We start from the raw sequence: 20,500 nt of genomic DNA on the forward strand, positions 1-20,500 counted from the left end.
TTCCCATCAACAACACATCACTGGTTTCACGGGTTGGGACAGGAAAGTTAAGTTAATCCAAATTTGCTTGTTAAAAGTCTGTAGTCACATCTTCAGATGAAAATTTAAACTAAACATTTTCTTTATAAATCTTCAGAACTGTTCGCTCATCGCTTTTATTTTACGCCACAGGGATCAGAGTTGCTCACTTCTGGTGTGAAACCGTTTCAACATGCTCTGTTACTTTAATATAGGCATACTGCAGATCCATGGTGGTGTCCGGTCGTGGCCTCAGACTAATAAATAAATCAAAATGTTTCATCTGTCGCTGAGAAAACATTGAGCTTCCACAGCATCAGCCGGGGTCAAACACACGTTCACTGCTGTTCTGGATAAAGCGGCGACTCGTGGCTCCGAGTCTGCGTGCTGCCGGTTTATTTTTTGCACTCATGAGGAACAGGAGACCCCACACACACACACACACACACACACACACACACACACACACACACACACACACACACCCCTTCATGTCTTCAGCATGCAGACAGACAGACAGACAGACTGGCGGACCGTAACGTTGTAAGTGATGCACTAAAATACTGGACCATGCGCCGATCCAAATTTGTCTTTCAGCCACGGGATCCCGCCGTCTGACCAGGAATAAACACACACACACACACACACACACACACACACACACACACACACCCCGGCGTCTCCTGTACTGTACTGCCCTCTGAGTGTGTGTGTGTGTGTGTCGGGTGAGCACGGGGGCTGATTCTCAGTCGCTGATGTAACCCCACTGGCAGAGTCGGTCCCCCCCCCCACACACACACACACACACACACACACACCGCCACGTGCGACTCTCTTTACGGAGCCCGCGCTAATCCGTCTGTCGCTAATGGTCATTTAATCCGGGGGAGACTCTGTCACACTTTGTAGCCGCCGTCTGTGAACTCGCTGACGACCACAGACCCCGGGGTGACCTTTGACCTCTGCCAAAACAACAAAACCACTGCCGGAGTCGGCTCGCTGCTGCTTCTGTGACAGAAAGAAGGCAGAGTTTTCCCGAAACGCCCTCCTCTCTCGCCTCGGTTCTCCGGTTCTCCCGTCACGCGGCGTCTTCGGCGAAGTTTGCACACGGCTCGTTTGTGCGCCGGAGTGTTTGAACGGGAGGAGAGACGAGGAGCGGCTTTGTTCCTGTTCACTCTCCACTTCATAAAGGCATCAAGGAGACGAGCCGAGAGCAGCTCCTTCACACACACACACACACACACACACACACTCAGGTTTGCAGTGCGTCGCTGAAGCATCATTAGCTTCTCTGTGTTATTGATGCATTTTAAATATTTATCAGCCTCTTCCACGGGAGCAGAAGCAGCATTTTCTTCTCCAGGAAACAAAGCTGGGATGTTTGTGTCGTTGAATAACAACGAGGCGAAACAACAGCGACAAATCTGAGCAACATTCTCCTTTTTAAAAAAGAAAAAAAAAAGTGACAGATTCTCATAAAAGCTGCAGAAAGTGAATAGTTGACATGTTTGTTGTGCTCAGCCATCTGAAACCTGCTGTTAGTCAGAAATATCTGAATTCTGAATCAAAATCTGAATGATCTGTGGTTCAGTTCCATGAAGGATGCAGTGCAGGTGTGGAGTGACGGCGGAACGCCCTCGGAGCAGATCTAACAGCCGCTCTGAGCCGTAATTCATCATTAATGCTGTTTCCCGGACCGTCTCGCTCTCTCCATCATTTAAGAGGTTTTCCTCTTTTACGCTCGACTTGCTGCGACTTCCACGGTCGCCAAGTTTTCAGATTCAAGACGTGAGTCTGAGAAAACCGAGTCAAAGTTCTGCAGAAAACAGTTTTCTCTCTTTACACGTTTAGCTGGAGGCTAAACTGCCTCCAGATGCAGGAAAATGCATCGGTATGGACTTTCATTCTCCCAGAGCTAGTCTTTCATTAACCGCTGCTCTGACTGCAATTAATCACGATTAATCGCATCATTTTTCAACTTGTAATCAACACACAAAATCATCAGTTATCTGAATGTTTTAACTTCAGTGGAACAGTTTCGTATCAGAAAACAATCACTAATCTGGGATTTGAACCATGCAACATTTTAAAGTTGAGCTGCTCAAGGGAACTCCAGTCCCAGTGTCTCCTTCAGTCCAGAACATCGACGCCACAGGAGGATGTTTTTAACATTTTTAAGCTTGAAATGAAGAATCTAATCCTTGTAATTCACCTGGACTCATCAGGGAGGAAGAAACAATGAAGGCTCCGTGGCAGCAAAATGAGTTTTCTCTATTATTTCTTTTCTTTGAGCCAATTTTAACCCTAACTCTGGGATTAATCGTCATTTTGAAAAATTAATTGTTGACAGCCCTCCTCAAATTAGTGACAGTTAATGTGATCAAAGCTGACAGAACTAGTTAATAGATTCAATTCTGACTGTATTTAATCTGCGGAGGCACTTTGTGGGGTTTCCTCTGTCGACGATGCTGCAATGTAACGACAACAGCAGTGACCACACACACACACACACACACACACACACACACACCTGGGGCAGTTCAGGGTCACTAGTCAGCGTGTGTTTACATGGGACTTTTTTCTCCTCTATGAATCCCAATAAAGCCTAAAGGCCCGTCCATGCTTCACATGTCCGCGTGGGTGCGCGTTGCGCGTTGGTCCGCGTGACGTAAAAATCGTCATGAATTCCTGTCCGCTAGGGTCCGCGCGGACCGGTCCGCGGACGTCCGCGCAGCAGCCAGAATTTGAGACCGCGTTGCGCATTGCGCGCAGGTCGCGGAAGTGTACGCATGCGCCAGAGCGCCATAGCAAACAAAACATGACGGTAAAAGTGAACGTAGACGGAGCTCCAGCCTGATGGCTCCACTAAAAGACACCGAAAGAGTGAAAAACTGGTGGAAAGAGAGAGAGACTGTCTGGAGGGAGGAGAAGGTCTGCAGACAGAAGTAAAAAAGTAACTAATCGCTCCGGCGCCGCCCCGCGATTCAGAAACAGAAAAAAAGGGCTAAATAAACTTTAATACTTAAAGATAATGTACTGACAATGTATGTGCTAAATTTTCTCTATATTATCCGTACTAAAGGAGCAGATAAACAGTCTGTAGAGCCGGAAAAGCTTGTCGAGGCTGCGTGGATCACCGCGCCTGCATGAGACGCGTACAGCTGAGCTCAAAATGTAGCATGGGAGAAAGCGCGTCCGCATCGGTGGTGCGCGGACCTTCCAAAGCGGACGCGGAAACGCGTACATGTGAAGCATGGACGGGCCTTAAGTCTGCTCTGAAATGACCATGGGAACTCCTGAAAACTTTATTCAGAATTGAATTTGAATCCGAACAGACCGGCGGTTTTTTTTCTCCTTTGGAAGCGGAATTACCTGCTAATTAGGCGACTTCATTCTGCGCATGCTCCGTCGTGATGAATATTCCAAGATGGCGGCCCGCGGTCCGCGTTTCGACTCGTATGGAGACGATTCGTTTAACGGCAGGTCTAAAAGAGTTGGATATAAAGAAACGAGCGGACCGACGGGGAGCTTAACGACGCAGACATTTTCAGAGCTGCAGCGTCAAAGTTAATGGAGAGAGAAAGACGGGAAAAACTCAGTTTACTTCCTGGAGACGTCACTACGCCACAGCCGCCCCGTCCAATCAGAACGCTTCACAGACCCCGCGTGAGAGAGGAGTTCATCCTTTGTTTTCCCCTGTAAACACGACGCTCATGAATATAATTCTGAATTACTTCTGAATAAACCAATTCCCATTTAAAAACTGAGCAGACCTGACGACAGACCTGATGGGAGGAAACTTTAGAAACATCAACCTGTTGAATTTATCCGTCATTTAAACTGAGTAAACTGAGAGTGAAGCTGTTGAACAGATGCAGAAATATAAAGTTCAAGAGGAGCTGTGCTGCAGTGAGCAGAGCCGGCTGCGTGTCAGGACTGTTCTCCACCAAAACCACAGATTTTCTGATTAATTAATGAACCTTTTACTGCGTCACCAGCGACTGCTGGTGATCACTGAGGCACTGCAGCTCACACACACACACACACACACACACACACACACACACACACACACACACACACACACACAGCTCGCTGTGTTGGTGCCTGGCGGGGTGGAAATCAATGCCATGGCGTCCTAAAAAGAGTGTTTCTCTTCACGGAGGGTTCAGACCATATGCTGCAGCCCGGGGCGTCGATTCCAAACCTGCAACTCTTCTTCCATTTAACAGTAATGATTAAAACATTTAGCCTGGCCTCTCGCCTCTCGCACAGACGCACAAGTAGGTCGGCCACAGCGTTCTGACTTTCAAACTAAAATCCTCCCGATTGAAACGTGGAGACGTAGAATGACTCCGTCCAGAACGCATTCAGCTCCACTCGGCTCTCCTGTGTCCTCGTTTACATCTCTTTTTATTTAATAGATGTATCTCTTTATTCTCTCTCTCTCTCTACACACACACACACAGACTGCTTTACAAACAAACATGTCTCAACAGACACTTTTAACCTGACTTGCCGGTTCTTGTTTCTGGTTTAATTAAGATCTGTGTGTGTGTGTGTGTGTGTGTGTGTGTGTGTGTGTGTGTGTGTGTGTGTGTGTGTGTGTGTGTGTGTGTGTGTGTGTGTGTGAATGTGTGTTTATTTCTGTGTGGCGGCCTAAACCTGTTTACAGACTCACACACTTCGGGGACTTGTCGTAATCGTTGGGATAGAAATTAAAGCTGCAGCAGAAAAACCTTCAGCTCTGAGAAGAAGAACAGTTTAAATAAGGTTAGTGTGTGTGTGTGTGTGTGTGTGTGTGTGTGTGTGTGTGTGTGTGTGTGTGTGTGTTCATTGCATGATCAAACATTCATTCCCGGGATTGTCGGCGGTGCCAGTAAGTCATGCCGGTTGAGTTACTGATGATGAAGTGTGTATTAAATTAATTCCTCAAGAAACCCTTTCACAATAAATGTTCCGGCGCCGACGGCGTCGTTGCCTTTAAGCACCGGCCGATTTCACACCTCATAAACCGTTTTCACACCATACGGTCTGACATGTCACAGCAGGAAACACACACACACACACACACGATTCCGTATGTGAACTCTGAGCGTTTACACACCTCGGCTGTCAGAAACTGTCCGTTTATGTGAACTGACAATAATTTAAATTAAGGTTGCAGAAAGGCATCCCTTTTTATTAAATCTGAGTCCCGTTCCGCCTCTTTTGAGTCATAATGAGCTTTGAATTTATGCCCTGAAGCAAAATCTGATTTTTACAAATCAATCTTGCGAGATGTTTTGGAGCTCTGTCAGCTACGGCGAGTCGTTTATAGTTATGAAAACATTAAAGGATCACCGAGCGTCCTTTTATTTCAGTGGTGGGAAGCAGTTTCTCATTTTTATTTATTGAATTGCTTTCATGGTGGAATGACGCTCGACACACGGAGTAGAAACATCAGGCCGCTGCTCTGGAGCTGATGTGCATATTTTATTTTGGCGCTGATCCAGATGGTGCTGCCGTCCGTCTTCTTCATAACAAGCTGGGTTTAATTTAATGATTCGATGCACGAACAATATCCCGTAAAGCTAACATCATTAAATTGCTTTTAAAAAAGTTGTTTTTCTGGTTTCTGGGTGAATGTGGTGTAATGCGACAGAACGTCGAGACATGAAAACCCAGCTATTTACTCTGAAACGCCTCCGAGCCTGAAGGGGATTCTGGGAATGAAGCAGTGAAGAGCTGGAGGAGTTTCAGGGGATTTAAAGCAACATTTTTCTTTAAGTTTCATCAAATCTGTTGCACAATACCTGCCGGGGTGTTTTCTGAGTGTGTGTGTGTGTGTGTGTCTCCATCATGTCTGGATTACATAAGGCGTGTGTGTTCTGGAGCCTTTCTGGATTCCTGTTGGACTCCTCTCTTCTCCACAGACAAGCCTCCACTCCATGCTGTCTCCCTCTTCTCTTCCTCTTCTCACATAAGGATCCCATAAAGCAGTTGCTGCGGTTTGGGCCCCTGGTGCGCATGCGCGGTGTCAGTCCCAGTAGCGTGTGTAGTAGTATTATTATTGTTGTGAATGGGGGGGGAGTGGGGGGGTGAGGGGGGAGGCGGAGGGGGTGCTGGGGGTGAGGGGGGCTGGGGGGAGGAGGGGGGGCGGTATTTTGGGTGTACAGTCACAAGAGCGACTCGGCGGAGCCAGGAAGTCGACTGTTGATGCCTTCAGGTGCTCCTTCAGAGCGTCGTAATCCCGAACACTCTCACTGTTGCGCTCAAAGTTTTACCAAAAGAAAATATGAAACTTCTCAGTTTACGAGTCAGAAACAAATTGTTTTACTTCACTTTTATGTGATATTCATAAATAAGAATTTACCACCAGGACTCTTCTTTTTTTTTTTTTTTTTGGCATGGTAGAAAGTGTTTCATTGTGTAAAAACTTCGATGCGTCTGTTTTAAAAAAAAGTATTTTACGCCACTTTTGACTTCAGAGGTGAAGGTTTAAGAGGATGAAACACTTCAAAAACACATCCATCGTAGCATGCGTTGGACTGCTGGCTGAAACCTTCCGTTTCCTTTTTTGCGCTCTTTGCGCGCTAAAGTCATTTTTACGCACGGACAGTGCGCAGGTCCGCGGAGGAGGAGCAGCACTTTGGAGAAGTTGCAGGTAGACAAGAGGCTCGGACAGTTTAGTTTCCTCTTGCTCGAGATCAGACGCTTTTCACGGGGTGAGAGAGGGGAGGTACAGTAGAGAGAGAGAGAGGGAGAGGGAGAGAGAGAGAGACTCAGATTGGGGCAGTTAATAAGACCCATTTGGAGCCAGGAGGAGACCCGGAGCGCGCAGGAGCCGCAGCCAGAGGCAGATCATCATTATAGGGTCAGCAGTCACAATCACACAGACAGAGAGAGAGTCAGGGAGAGAGACAGAGTCAGAGAGAGAGAGAGAGGGAGAGAGCGCATTGCTCCACACAGGGAGAAAAAAAACGCAGACACGGAAGAGGAGTGAGTGAGAGAGAGAGAGAGAGAGAGAGACGGAGTGAGGGACGGACGGACGGCTGCGCGCACAACTTTTACTCTGCTGGATAAAAACAGTTAAAGAAGGAGAAAGAAGAAAAAGATACGAGGGGAGAGAAAGATGCCGCGGGTAGTCCCGGACCAGAGGAGCAAGTTTGAGAATGAGGAGTTTTTCCGCAAGTTGAGCAGAGAGTGTGAGGTGAGTGTGCCACTCTGGAGCCTTTCTGTTGGGACGGCGGAAATCAAGAGAAGAACGGCTGGTTAGTGAAGGAACAGCTCGTCCCGGGCTCACTTTTCTAACCTGCTCAGCCGCTTTTTAAAAATTGAAATCCATCACGAAGCTCCAGCCCGGAGAGATGCTTTCAGTCACACAGGAACTCTGTTTCTGAGACTAAACACCGCGATTTTCATTCATACTCCCGCTTCATCTTTGTTAGTGAATTATCCCCCAGTTTGTCTGGAATTTAACATCATACATTTATTTAGTTTTGCACGTTAAAAAAAAATAAAGTGCGCGCTTTGGCATTAATGATTTAAATTGTAATTGTTTTAATTTCCATGCATCTCTGTTCATAGAGCTTGTTTTCATTTCCTTTCTTCTCTTTTATCACAGATTAAATACACCGGATTCAGAGACCGACCTCATGATGAGAGACAAGCCCGCTTCCAGAACGCCTGCAGGGATGGACGCTCAGAAGTAGTGAGTACACAACTGAGGAGGGCTTGTCCTGTTCTGAGAACCCAGCTGATTCACACAGGAGACGAACCGTCAAGGTCAAGCCTGCCGGGAATTTCATTTATTTTTTACTGAGATCAACACTAAACAGACATCATTTAATGCTCTAATGCAGATCAGGAAAGAGTTTTTTAGGGGGAATCCCAGAATAAAGTGAACAGTGAACCCGCCGCGGGTCTGCTGTGAGACATGCAGAGGCATCGGTGACCCGGCTCCAGGAAGTAGACATGTTATCAGACATGCAGACCCACCAGGCTCAACTCTCTCCTGCCTCCCCCTCTGCTGCTGCAGCTGCAGCCATCATTGTCTCACAACTGCACATTAGCAGGCGTCGTTATCAGCAGGCGCTCCACGGTAATAACGAACACGGCTCAGGCTGTCATTTGAAGGCCGGGACCTGCTCCGTCACAGCAGACACCTGGCCCCCTGCTGGGACGGAGCAGGGAGAGGACACCGCAAGAGAGGCGCTGGATGTCTTCACTGCGATTAAGAAAAGTCTTTTTCTTATCTTTCACGGTGACATTATCCTTTAATAAATGCCAAAAAAAAGAGTTCCATATTGTCTTTGAATTCAAATATTCAGAATTTTCTCCGTCTTCTCAGTGAGTTTATTCTCTGCCGTCAGTTGTAGCCTTTTATTGGACTGTGTTGCGATTAAAGGCTACAGTAAAGTCACACGTCAGATGGTGGCCTCCAGAAAGGAAACCGTAATACTGAAACCGTTTGACACCATGAAAATAAGGCGATTATATTCCTTTAAATCTGAAGTTAGATAACGTTTCAGAGGTTGGCAGAAAAAGCACAGAGATGTAGGTATGATGCAGTAATGTTGTTGGCAGACTGAGTCAAATCTGACTGTTTCTGAGGTGAAAAGGATTTAATACCTGCTGGTTCGGGTCAAATCAAAGGCAGTGTTGGTTCAGTAGTGCTCAAATAGACAATATGCTTTCATGTTTTCCTGTAAAATAATGCAGTGTACTGTGGAACTGATGTTTTTCACCAGAAATGTGAATCTTCAAACCTAAAAAATCCTCTTCCTCTGCTCTTTAAGACAGGGAATAAATCCTCATTTTATCTCGTCAGACGTTTTGTGTTACGATGAGGGAGCTACCAACCTGCAGCAAACTGAAGACATGAAAAATAAAACAGTTAAAGAGGCGTCTGGTTTATTATTCAGACTATTTTATCTACAAGAATTCAAGTGTATTCAGATGGTTAAAGAGCTCTAAATGTAGACCTTGATCTGATTGTTTTAAATTATTGTACAATTGTTTATTACTCTGTAAACTGCGATGTGCAAAATGGTCTTTTATGTGCAGATAGGAGGCTTTTTGGAAATGAGAAGATTAAAAAGTAACTGATTACTGGAGAAGTATGACTTGAATGAATCCTGATCTCTGTGATGAATGTCAGTTTGGAACCAAAACCACCGCAAAGACCATACGACTGGGAATGAAAAGGTTCACTGAAATGGAATCTTTAAAGTTTTTCTTTCTGCTCAGAGATGAAAGTCGTCTCAGAGAACTTCTTCTTTTTTTCCTGTTGCTGTCTTTGAAAACTCCCGAGCGCCGCTGCACTGATGAGCAGTTCATGGGTAGAGAGCGAGTCTCGACACATTGATACGATCGTTATGTAATTAGTTTGAAGAAAACGGCGAATCCCTCTGAAGGTGAGCTCAGGCCTCCAGCTCACACACACACACACACACACACACACGCACAGTCTCGTATTTCTATCCTCGTGGGGACCGTCCATTGACTCCCATTCATGTCTAGCCCCTAACCCTGACCCTTACCCTAACCCTAACCCACACCACAACAAAGCCTAACCCTAAAGAAATGTTTTTGCACTTTTACTTTTTTCAGTAACAACAACATGGTCAAGAAAACACTGTTTCTCCTACTTAGGACCGGAAAAAGGTCCCCACAAGGCACGTCGTTCCACGTTTTGCTATCCTTGTGGGGACATTTGGCCCCAACAAGGATAGAAATACGAGAACGCACACACACACACACACACACACACACACACGCGCGGCTCAGCCCGCCGTCTTAGTCATCCTGGAGGTATTTTTCACAAACATGCCGTCACGGTGACGGGGGGGCGGCCGTCTGCGTCTCCCCTCTTTTAGCGGGACGCGATGCGTCCGTCTGTCCCGGCTGTATTTATAAGCCGTCCCCCGTCCCCCCGTTCTGTCCCCGTCCCCCCCTCCCCCCCCGGGCCGGAGACTCGCTGCTGGTGGTTTTAAAGCTGCGCCTGCAGCTGTGAGCTCATGCTGCTGATTTATCCATCAGCCAGACGCCGCTAAAGACCTCTTGCTATTTTCATGGTCGGCGCGAACAAGCACGAGACGCAAACGTGCCCTCAAGGGTCGCTCTTTATGGACGGCGCAGGCCGCCCCACAACAACCTGCGAAGCTTTGCCTGATTTATCACGTCCCTCTGAAACGCGTCTCCTGGTTTTCGGTGCTTGGCCCTCGGTCCGGAGCCCGGCCTGCAGAGCGCCACCCTGCACAGCGTCCAGGGCTTTTTCCACTTTCCCCCCCTGAGAAAGCCTGAAGTTTGTGTGGGTTTACATCGAGCAAGAGTTAAAAATACATCTGCCGTCACATCACAGCTGGAAAACACGTGAAGCTTCAACCTGAAGCGGCTTCAAGTTGGACATAAAGAGATTAACATTAAAACATAAGACAGGTGAACACTCGGCAGCCACTTCTCATTTATTTGACCTCATGTGTCATTTCCCAACAAACTGGATGAATATGCAAAGAAAAAGCTCTAAAGCTGGAACAAAAATAAGTAAAATAGCTTCACATGATTTAATCTGAATAAATAAAAACTGTTTTAAATCTGGGAATCACAGACCTGCCCTCTTTATGTTTTATATAGGAATGTACACGGAGTGTAGGACTGTAAATACGGTGACATTAAAAGCTTTGTGCGCGCACACACACACACACACACACACACACGTACAGATGTGTGTGTTGAATCGGACTGCGACTCTCAAATGTTCCAGATTGATCTGATAAATGGGACAATAATTCAAAGTAAATTATCTTCAGCTCAGCTCATTAGAGATGAGCCGCTTTCTAAACTGCTATTGATTTTCATGCAGGCTTGACTGCTCGCTCTCTCTCTCTCTCTCTCTCTCTCTCTCTCTCTCTCTCTCTCGCTCTCTCTCTCTCTCTCTCTCTTCTGTATGTTCATCATACTGTTTTTTCTTTCTTCCATGTCTTCCCATTCATTTTACCCGCTTCTCTCTCTTTTTTCTTTCTCCTTCTTTGTCTCCCAACTTCCCGTCTCTCTCCTCTCTCTGCCTCCCCTTCCCTCCTTTTTTTTTCTTTTCTTTTCTCTTTTTTTCCCTCCAGCAGTAGTAGCCAGCAAATTAGTATCAGATGGTTGTAATTCAATACTTCAAATACAGCAGAAATGATGACTCGGGTGTTCTGAGAGCTTTTCCCTCCCGTTTGTTTCTCCCTCTCCCTCGCTCTCCCCCTCTCCCTCGCTCGCTCTCTCTCTCTCCTTCTCTCGCTTTTTCTCCTCCATTCAGTTTTTTTCCTTCTTCCTCGTTCTCTCGCTGGCTGATGAGGGACAGGTTTGACAGGGTGCATAATTCATATGCTTCCAGCTTCAGTCGCATCCCTAATGCCCTTAGTATTGATCCGTCTCAGCACACACACACACACACACACACACAATACACACACAAAGACAATAGACACACACACAGAGCAGACTCACATTAAAAAGAGAAAGAAAGATGCTAACCTGATTTTCTGCCTCTCTGTAATTCATTGCTTTCTGGCTGCAGCAGAGAGCTGCTGCATTGACTCTGGTTTTATTTGCGTCTCGGTGTTCTGCGGCGCCTCTCCAGAGGAAACCCTCCATTAGAGCCACCGGCCGCTTTACTGAAACCCAGAGACGTGGAAAACTGCGGGATAATGTGATTATATGTGCGCGAGCAGAGCGAGCCGGCGCTTCGCTCTGTGCTTTGTTCTGAGGAGGACACACTGCCGTCCGTCTCTCACACACACACACACACACACACACACACACACTCTCTCACTCACAGTAACTCATTTCACTGTTTCATCTCTCGCCTCACGCTGATTAGAACTTTTCCGTCTCGTGGCTCCTCCACAGGGAAAGTCCAGCGATCCACATGAGCGCCGGCGTCAGGAAGGAGGAGAAACTCCCCTCTAGCGAGAAACGACTAGAAGAAGAGTTTAGAGAGAAAAGCAACAAAAGGGAGGAAGCTCCTCGACAAGCTTTTAGTTTAAAATGGACTCGAATCCACTTTAAAACACCGATTTGACTCGATGAAGCTCTCAAGACTTTTGCTGCTGTGATTTATTAGCGTCTCGTATTTTGGTGAACTTTCACGGATTTTCTGAAAAGTCCTATTTCCCTTTTATGATTCAGACTGTTAGAACCTCGCAGGGACGTCCTGATCGGCTCCGCAGTGCCGGGTTCGGACTGATTTTATCGTTGTTTTTAGTTGATTAGCACTCGGCGATCGGCAGATTGAGCTCAGACATCAGTCATCGTTTTCCACTGGAAACACACCAGACGCTTTACAGTCACTGTTCAGAGGGTCAAAACAGATAAAAAACTATTTCCTTCAAACAAATCTACAACAAAAAAAATTTTCCTTGATATTTACTGTATATAAAAAGTAAGAAGATGGAGGAAAAGAGAAGAAACTCTCGATCCTGATGCACCCTGTTTACCAAGAGAGGGAAGAAGTATCCACGTCTTTATTTCAGATTTAATAAAGTGTGATCTATTCTTTCCAATATTGTTATATGAAAGTATTATACAGATTCATGATTTCCTCTATTTGTTTTTTTACGTGTGACCAGTTTGCTTCTTCCTCATCACTCAGCAAATCTGGCATTTTGGGAGACATTAGATGAACTATGTATTGGTATTATACATGCTGCATTTTGGTTTAGTTCATCATTTAATTTACAGTTTTATGCTACAACCTGTTGTGATATTTGAAGCCTGTTTAAATAAGTGTACTTTCTTTTTCTTGTGAAATGATGAATGAAAAATAATGAACCTCCCCGAAGAATCTCGCATCATTAATGTCCACAGTGGAAATCAGTGTTTATGGAGCTGGAATTCAAACTGATGTTTCTAAACTCCGTATTATGGAAGCATTTAATTGAAACCCAGTTCTCTAAAAACTTGATGTAATATTTAACTGTACCGTTCTCCTCACCAGTGGTGCTCAACCTGGGGTCCGAGACCCCGTTTAGTGGTCAACATCAGGTTAGCAATGTTTAAGAAAACAAGAGAAGCACTTTTTAGACGTGTTTTCACAATTTTCTCATTGCTGTGTTGCAGATTGTGTTTCACCGTCCCTCTCTCTCTCCCGTCTCTCTCTCTCTCTCTCTCTCTCTCTCTCTCTCTCTGCAGGCCTTCGTGGCGACAGGCACCAACCTCTCCCTCCAGTTCTTTCCTGCCAACTACCACGGAGACCAGCGGCAGGTTCCCACCAGGGAGTACGTGGACTTCGAGAGGGAGACGGGGAAGGTAGGCGCCTCGCTCTGCCCGCTCTGTCCGAGCCTGTCCCTTCGCCATCAGCCGGATTCATCTGACGAACGCCGCCGCGTTGTGCAACGTTTCACAGAAGCAAATAGCAGAAACACGTCCGTCTCTGTTCGGCCTCGCTCCGCTTTCTGTTCCTCTTTAATTTCCAGAAATGAAATTTACACCGCAGACGGGTGAAAACAACACATAGGTGGTGTGTGTGTGTGTGTGTGTGTGTGTCTGACATGTAAATGTTGTTGAGGCCGCCGCGTCTCTGTGGAGTCCGGATTGATCCGGATGTCGGAGCGAATTGCAGATCCGCAGCGGCAAATTAAAGCCATCGATCAGCGTCACGGTTTGCAAACCGGAGCCTTTAAAGCGCCGCCGTGTCGGGGTCGGAACGTCCAATCAGTGAGAAGCTCATCGGCGCTCTGTCTCTTAACTGTTGTTCCGTCAAAGTTGCTGGAGTTTGAAGAAGTTGTGGAGTTGAGAAAGCTGCTGCTGTGCTGCGGTTGTGGAGGTGCTGCAGACTCCACGCCGGTCCTGCTGTGTTTATGTGTATGTTAATTGTCTCCCCTGGCGCCCCCAAGCGTGGACTCAAGTGTGTGTGTGTGTATGTGAGTGTGTGTGTGTCAGAAGGCCCTCCACGGACACTGCCCAGCTGAAATGAATGCTGGCTGGCGGCTCATTAAAAATGCATTTTGGGGAATCGATGGACCTCCATGGCCCAGGGCTGACAGACTCATCTCACTCTGTTAATTATTCAACACAAGCGCTCCAGCGGCTGGGAGCTGTGTGTGTGTGTGTGTGTGTGTGTTTACGTGTGTGTGTGTGTGTGTGTGTGTGTGTTTACGTGTGTGCGAGTGCTTGGGCTATCAGGTACGATGGCTTCTGATGAGGTGTGTGTGTGTGTGTGTGTGTTTGTCGGTGTCAGAGCAAGACAGAGAGAACGACGAAGGCAAAGTGTGTGTGTGTGTGTGTGTGTGTGTGTGTGTGTGCTTGCGTAAGACGATCTCCTCCTCTTTGTCACGTTCGCAGTGCTCACAGATCTATGAAGTTTTAATGAGGCCGGGAGGCGTCAACGTAAAGCAGCCTCAGTGGCGTTCGGCGTTCGGCGGAGCTCGCCGCCGTCTTTCTGCCGTGAACAGATTTTGATAAACACGCCGACAGTCGGCCGTATCGGCTTCCTCAGCCTCTCCTCAGCTGCTCCAGCAAAATCAGAGTCAACATTTCTCATCAGCTGCTGTCTCATCGGTGATCTGTCGCCGCGAGGTGACAGAAGTTTTGTGCTGTAGTTGTTCTTCTGGGGTCTGCGAGCTAATGGCGACGGCGCTAAATGACGAAAACAGACAATACGGCTGAAAAAGCCACAGCTGAACCAAGACGACTAAGATGTGACAACAACTGAAAGTATAAATTAGATAAACCACCAGAAAATGAATTAAAACGGCTCAAGTTCTTGAAAGAGCCAAGTTTTCAAAATAGCTAAAGTAGCTAGCTTTAGCTCCAACAGCTCAAACTGATAAAACCACTGAAGACGGCTAATGTAGCATCTGATGGCTAAAGCTGCTGGAATTGTTCAAATGACTAATACAAGTAAAATGGCTAAAATATAAATTTTTACAAAAGCCTACAACTTCTGCAGATGGCAGTAAAAGCTAAAGTAGCTGAATTTGCTTAAAACTGTCAAAATACTCGGATAACTTCAATAAGTGAAAAAGCTAAAAGCCTTAAAGAGATTAACTGGCTCAAAAAAACTGTTCAAATGGGAAAAGTGGGGAGAATTAAAAAAACTAGAATAACTATAACAGTTTAAAAGACTGAAGGTAAACTAGCTAAGGAACTAAAACAGCTGATGAATGGAGTTGAACGTCACAGAAATGTAAAACCGCTCATCTTGCCATTTTGTCTCAGAGAGTTAGAAAAGTTATTTTCATTTTAAAAGTTAAACATGTTTTGTTTTGCAGGACCAGTTTTAATTGGTATAAAGTGGATTAAAACATTTTTCTTTTAGTTTTAAAGACTGAAACCCTCTGTTTTTAGACGTAAACCTGGTTCTTTACCAGACAAACGAGTCACAACAATTTAACTCTGAGTTCTTTTTCTTTTTCCATTCCGTTTGAAAAAACAGAAGTGTACGGTTTCAAGCCCTTTCTTTTATGCAACATTAATTTACATTTTCTTTTCAGACTTTAAAATAATAAATAAATAAAAAGGAAGAGGCAGTGAGTGCAGCTTGTGGTTTCTCGAGCTGCTGAAAGAAATATAGTTGTGCAGTGTGTGTGTGTGTGTGTGTGTGTGTGTGTGTGTGTGTGTGTGTGTGTGTGTGTGTGTGTGTGTGTGTGTGTGGTGCCTCCTGCATCCCACCGGACCTCCCTGTAGAATACAACTGTCAGGCCAAGGCAGAGATCCAGTGTGCTCTCCAACTTATTCTGGTAATTACTGTCACACACACACACACACACACACACACACACACACACACACACACACACATTTGTGCCCCGAGGACATTTGTTTATCTTTGAGGTGAATATAGTTTTGTTTTGTTTTGTTTCGTTTTTTTTTTTTTTTTTTTTTTTTTAATAGTTTGTTAAATATTCATTAGAGTCCAAAAACTTGAAGAGGAATCGGAAAAGAGTCTTTAGTTGGAATCAGAAGGAGACAGAAGCTCAACCAAGTCACCTTCCTTTACTTTCATTTCTTTTCCATCCGTATTTTCTGTCTTTAACTTTCCACTTTGTTCCTCTGCTTGTTATTCTTGTGGTATTTTAAATGAACATCCAAACGTCTCCATCCATCCATCCATACCTCCCTCCGTCTGTCCACTTCCTGCTTCTTTCTTTCTTTCTTTTTTTATGGTCTACTTTTCCTTCATCTGCTGCCCCCCCCCCTCCATCCCTCCATCCCTCCATCTTTCCCTCTCTCCCGCCTTCATTTCCAAACACAGATGGTGCCAAACCAAAAGGGTAGCAAAGCCAGATTATACGGCTGTATAGTGTGTGTGTGTGTGTGTGTGTGTTTGTGTGTGTGTGTGTGTGTGTGCGTGTGTGTGCCCCGTTACAGGCTAATGGGAGCCAGCTGTGGCGGAGGTTAATTTTAGCGTTAGCTGCTAACTAGCAAACATTAACCCTGTCCTGGACTCAAACTGGAGCAGAGAGTTTTCAGGATTATCATCATAGCTGTTTGCCTGCTTCTGTTTTCTCAGACCGTATCAGAAAATGTGCAGAAAACTTTATTAGTTGTGTGAGTACCGATTTCAGTCAAGCTAATCGGTGAAGTGTACCGAAGTAGGCGCTATTTGAACCAAGAAATCACTAAACCAGTGGAATGTCTCCCTCATTCACTGTAAATATTGTTATCTTGCTGGAAGAAACAGATTCAAGGAAAGGAAAGGAAACGGCTGAGATCAGTATTGACGGCCTCTTGAGTTCGAACCATCTAAGCAACGCGACGCTGTGCAGGAAGCTAGCTTAGCTTGTGTGTCGCCATGACTGTGTACTGCTAAATGAGTCATTATGACTAGAAAATAGAAATGAATGAGCTCCGTCCGGTGTGGTGGCCGGTCCGTCTGCGCTCCTGGCGTCATGGCGGTGAACTTCTCCGTTCCAGCGGTGAAGGGACAGCGTCGGCGCTGCGCCGGATGTCAGGCTTTATGAAGGTAAGCTGTTGATTAGCAGAGTAGCAGCTGCTGAAGCGAGCGTCAGGGAGCAGGAGAGAGAGGCTAAAGATAACAATGGGTGAAGGCTGCGCTTCCACCCAGAAGCACGAGACCAGATGAAACGTGCAGGTATGTGCTTTCATTTGCAGTTCTTAACATTCGTGAGAACAGTGTGCGAGTGTATTTGAACGCGACGTGACAGTCCGACTCTGTCCGCCTCCGCCAGCCCTCGAACTTTATCAGTCTGCAGCTGAGCGCCGCGCCGCGAGTCAACACCCAGATTTATATTGGCAGGACTCCACAGCTGGCGGCTGCCAATGAGGGCAGCGAGATTGACTGAAATCACTTCCAGTCCTGAAAAACCAAACCAGTGGGGTGAAGGGCGGCGGAAGGTTTGGCTTTCTCACTCAAGGCAGATTTTAAATATTAAGAAAAGTTTGAAAATTAAGATTAATTCAATGAAATTTTGCAGTAAATGAATTGAAAATGTTTAATTGACGACAGAGAAAGTGCTGCTATTTGGAAGAAGAAAACTCAGACATTCACATCATCGACATAAGTGTTTACAGTTAGTGTAAATCAATGTTCGGGACTGAAAGTTAATGTTATCTCAGAACAATGTCCAGAAGCTCTTCCTCAGTTCAAATTTCTGATGCCATTAAACCAAAATGAATCCGTCAGAAGCAGGTTAAAGCACCTTTCACCGGCCCTTCCTGTCATTTTCTGCTCTGAATTCCCTCTTTCTAGATCTGGTTCTCGGTCAGCAGTGCAGCTGCTCCTTCTTATATACACTATTTACTCAACAGGCAGCTCGACTCTCCGTTCATCTGTTCTATCTCCTCATCATTTCTCCATGAGGAGCATAACTAGCCACACAAAGCAGCGTTCTATCATTGTAAATGGAGATCTGTCATGATGTTACAAAGCAATACAAGAAATATTGAGTCAAATCAGGAAGTCGACGTCAAAAATGTGTGAAAATAATGACTAGAAGACAATAAAAGGCAACTAGAGCTACTTGAATGTTGATTAAAGTTACTTTTTCATATTTACAATTTTATGATTGACTACTTTAACAACATGTACAGCAAAAAGCTCGTGGCCTTGCTGCTTATACTGCATGTCACTCTTTTCTTCCTGCCTGTTTCTGCCTCTCCGGGTCACATGATTAGATAAGATTACTGCCCCGCTGGATAAAAGTTGTCTCAGACTAAGCGTCTGAATAGGAAAGATGCTGAATATGGACGCAGCTGGTGAATGAACACTCCGAGCTGCTGTGGAAACAGTCGGCGGCGAGCGGCTCCTTAACAGCGAGTCCGTAAACAAAACAACATCCACCACACCGGTGTGATTCAGCTGTTTGCTAAAGGTGAGCGCGGCGAACGCAGTGAGATCCCCGCGCCGCTCCGTAATGACTGCAAGATGTTCCGGTTTCCACGCCGACGCCTCGATTCCGACGTTCACGCGGCCGAGGCGTCGCTCCGGTTGGATTCAGAGAAACGCTCCAAGCTTTGTAGGTTCAGAGTTAAACGGAAAGACACAAACAGAGCTGCGAAAGATGATGCTTTTAAGACTGATCGAAGTAAATCAATAATGATGGAGAGCCGGGACTTCCTGTTTCTGTTTCAAAAATGAAAGTAACAGCAAACACAGGTCAGAGAAACAGTAGTTAGTGTTTCCAGGTTAGGTGACAGTGACTGTTAGCAGCAACATGGAAAATGGGTTTAAGATGCCTTAAAAAGACATTAACTTGATTACTTGCTGTTGAATCAGTACTTTTCCGTGTGTGTTGATTTCTCCTTGAGTAAATGTGAGTAATTCGTCTCTTCTGCTATGTAAAGGTTAAAAACAAAGGAAGTGAAGAACATCTTGTGATTCACACCGTCGAACAGCTGAGAACATGGTCACAGGACGCTCACTGGAGCTTTGAACCAACGACTTTTAAACACCAGAACGTGTCTGTATGACACTGAATGTGAGCTGCTGTATAAAAATACTGCATCATTTTAATGGTAACCCTGATATCCATATTAATACTGAAATAAGCAATACAACACATAAATGAGAAGCTCCTTTTTAGCATTTTATTTTGGAAAAACTGCAATACGCTACTTTCTTACAGCTTCTAATCCCTTATTGGAGAGTTCTGTATGAGGAAAACGTGCATGCAGCTGCACATATAAACCACTGAATATCATTGACAGCCTTATTTAGACAGTCGCTGCTAGAAACTGAAAAGTTTTTCCAATTGTAATTACAATAATTATGATTAAATTGGGAAAAAATACTTGATGTATTTGTTATTTATTTTTTTGGCTTATATGGTTAAACTCAGAATAAAATAAAAAAGGCTGAGTGAATAGATAACAAATGTAAATCCACTGAATGCACGGTGTGTAAGAACATACTCAGTGATTTAGCAATATGTTGTTTAGTCCCAGTGTTTATGTATATAAACAAAGTAAAATAAATCAGTATTTAGGATATGTGCAGACACTAAAAATAACTGGTAACTGATAACTTTTTTAATTGAACATTTTTGTCATTAATTTAGATGAATGAGCCGATCGATCGGTGGGTCAAAAACATTCCACTGAGTTTTTGAGCGCGATTGTGCGTCTAATATTAGATAATCCTGAAATAATCCGTAAGAGGAGGGAACTGTTGAACTCGGTCACAGCTGAGATTTCTGGCCGTTTCTGGAGTTTCTCACATGTCCTCCATCGAGGAACAAAAACCTCTGAGAAGCTCTTCTTCTTCTCCCAGAAGCCTTTGTTCTCTGGCCCGAACTCGGCCTCAGCAGTCAGTGTCATCTGCCTCCTGCTTCATTTATTCATCAGCGTCAGGCCTTCAGGACGCTGCTCGTCACCGTGTGTGTGTGTGTGTGTGTGTGTGTGTGTGTGTGTGTGTGTGTGTGTGTGTGTGTGTGTGGTATTAAGTTTCCTCTGAACGGAAGCCGTGCCATCGGTGCGTGACTTGTCAGTGACATCATCAAAGCCCGACCACTAATTTGTTCCCTCTGCTACTGCTGCTCTCCACCAAGTGTGTGTGTGTGTTTTTGTGTGTGTGTGTGTGTGTGTGTGTGTGTGTGTGTGTGTGTGTGTGTGTGTGTGTGTGTGTGTGTGTGTGTGTGTGTGTGTGTGTGTGTGTTTACCCGCCCTGAGTTCCTGTTCAGAGGATTTTAATTAATTTTTTTTTTCATTTAAATCAGAATAAAGTGAACCTTTATCTGAGTCTCTCACGGACGTTAAAACCTCATGTCACACACACACACACACACACACACACACACACACACACACACACACACACAGACGGCCTCCTCCCACAGGGTATCGTATTTCCAGCTCCAGGCCTTTAGATCAATGACCACACCCACTCCCACAATGCACCGTGGCGTCCGCCGCCTCCTGTTTGGGAGCTCTTTGTGCGCTCCGGGCTCTTTTCATGTCCCCGTCATGCGTCTTGTGTTTGAGTAAATCTCCGTGTACACACGGCGGGGGCGGGGGCGGGGGCGGGGGAGGCGGGGGGCGGGAGGTTCGGTGTGGAATC

At 45.6% G+C, this 20,500-nt stretch overlaps 1 protein-coding gene across 6 annotated transcripts in view; it reads left to right on the plus strand.

The window, feature by feature from the left end:
* The first annotated feature begins 6,694 nt into the window (after nt 1-6,694).
* cbfb (core-binding factor subunit beta) overlaps nt 6,695-20,500 on the plus strand; it is a 30,591-nt gene continuing 16,785 nt past the window's right edge. For 3 of the 6 annotated variants that reach the window (XM_030095936.1, XM_030095937.1, XM_030095933.1), the window contains exons 1-3: nt 6,697-7,210; nt 7,625-7,711; nt 13,174-13,290. In XM_030095936.1, the coding sequence (XP_029951796.1) occupies nt 7,133-7,210; nt 7,625-7,711; nt 13,174-13,290 (282 nt within the window). In that variant the 5' untranslated portion in view covers nt 6,697-7,132. Of the gene's footprint in view, nt 7,211-7,624; nt 7,712-13,173; nt 13,291-20,500 lie in introns of all 6 variants that reach the window. The other 3 variants (XM_030095932.1, XM_030095934.1, XM_030095935.1) reach the window with 2 other exon arrangements.

The sequence above is a fragment of the Salarias fasciatus genome, chromosome 7 (genome assembly GCF_902148845.1).
Source record: "Salarias fasciatus chromosome 7, fSalaFa1.1, whole genome shotgun sequence".
NCBI classification, from domain to species: Eukaryota; Metazoa; Chordata; class Actinopteri; order Blenniiformes; family Blenniidae; genus Salarias; species Salarias fasciatus.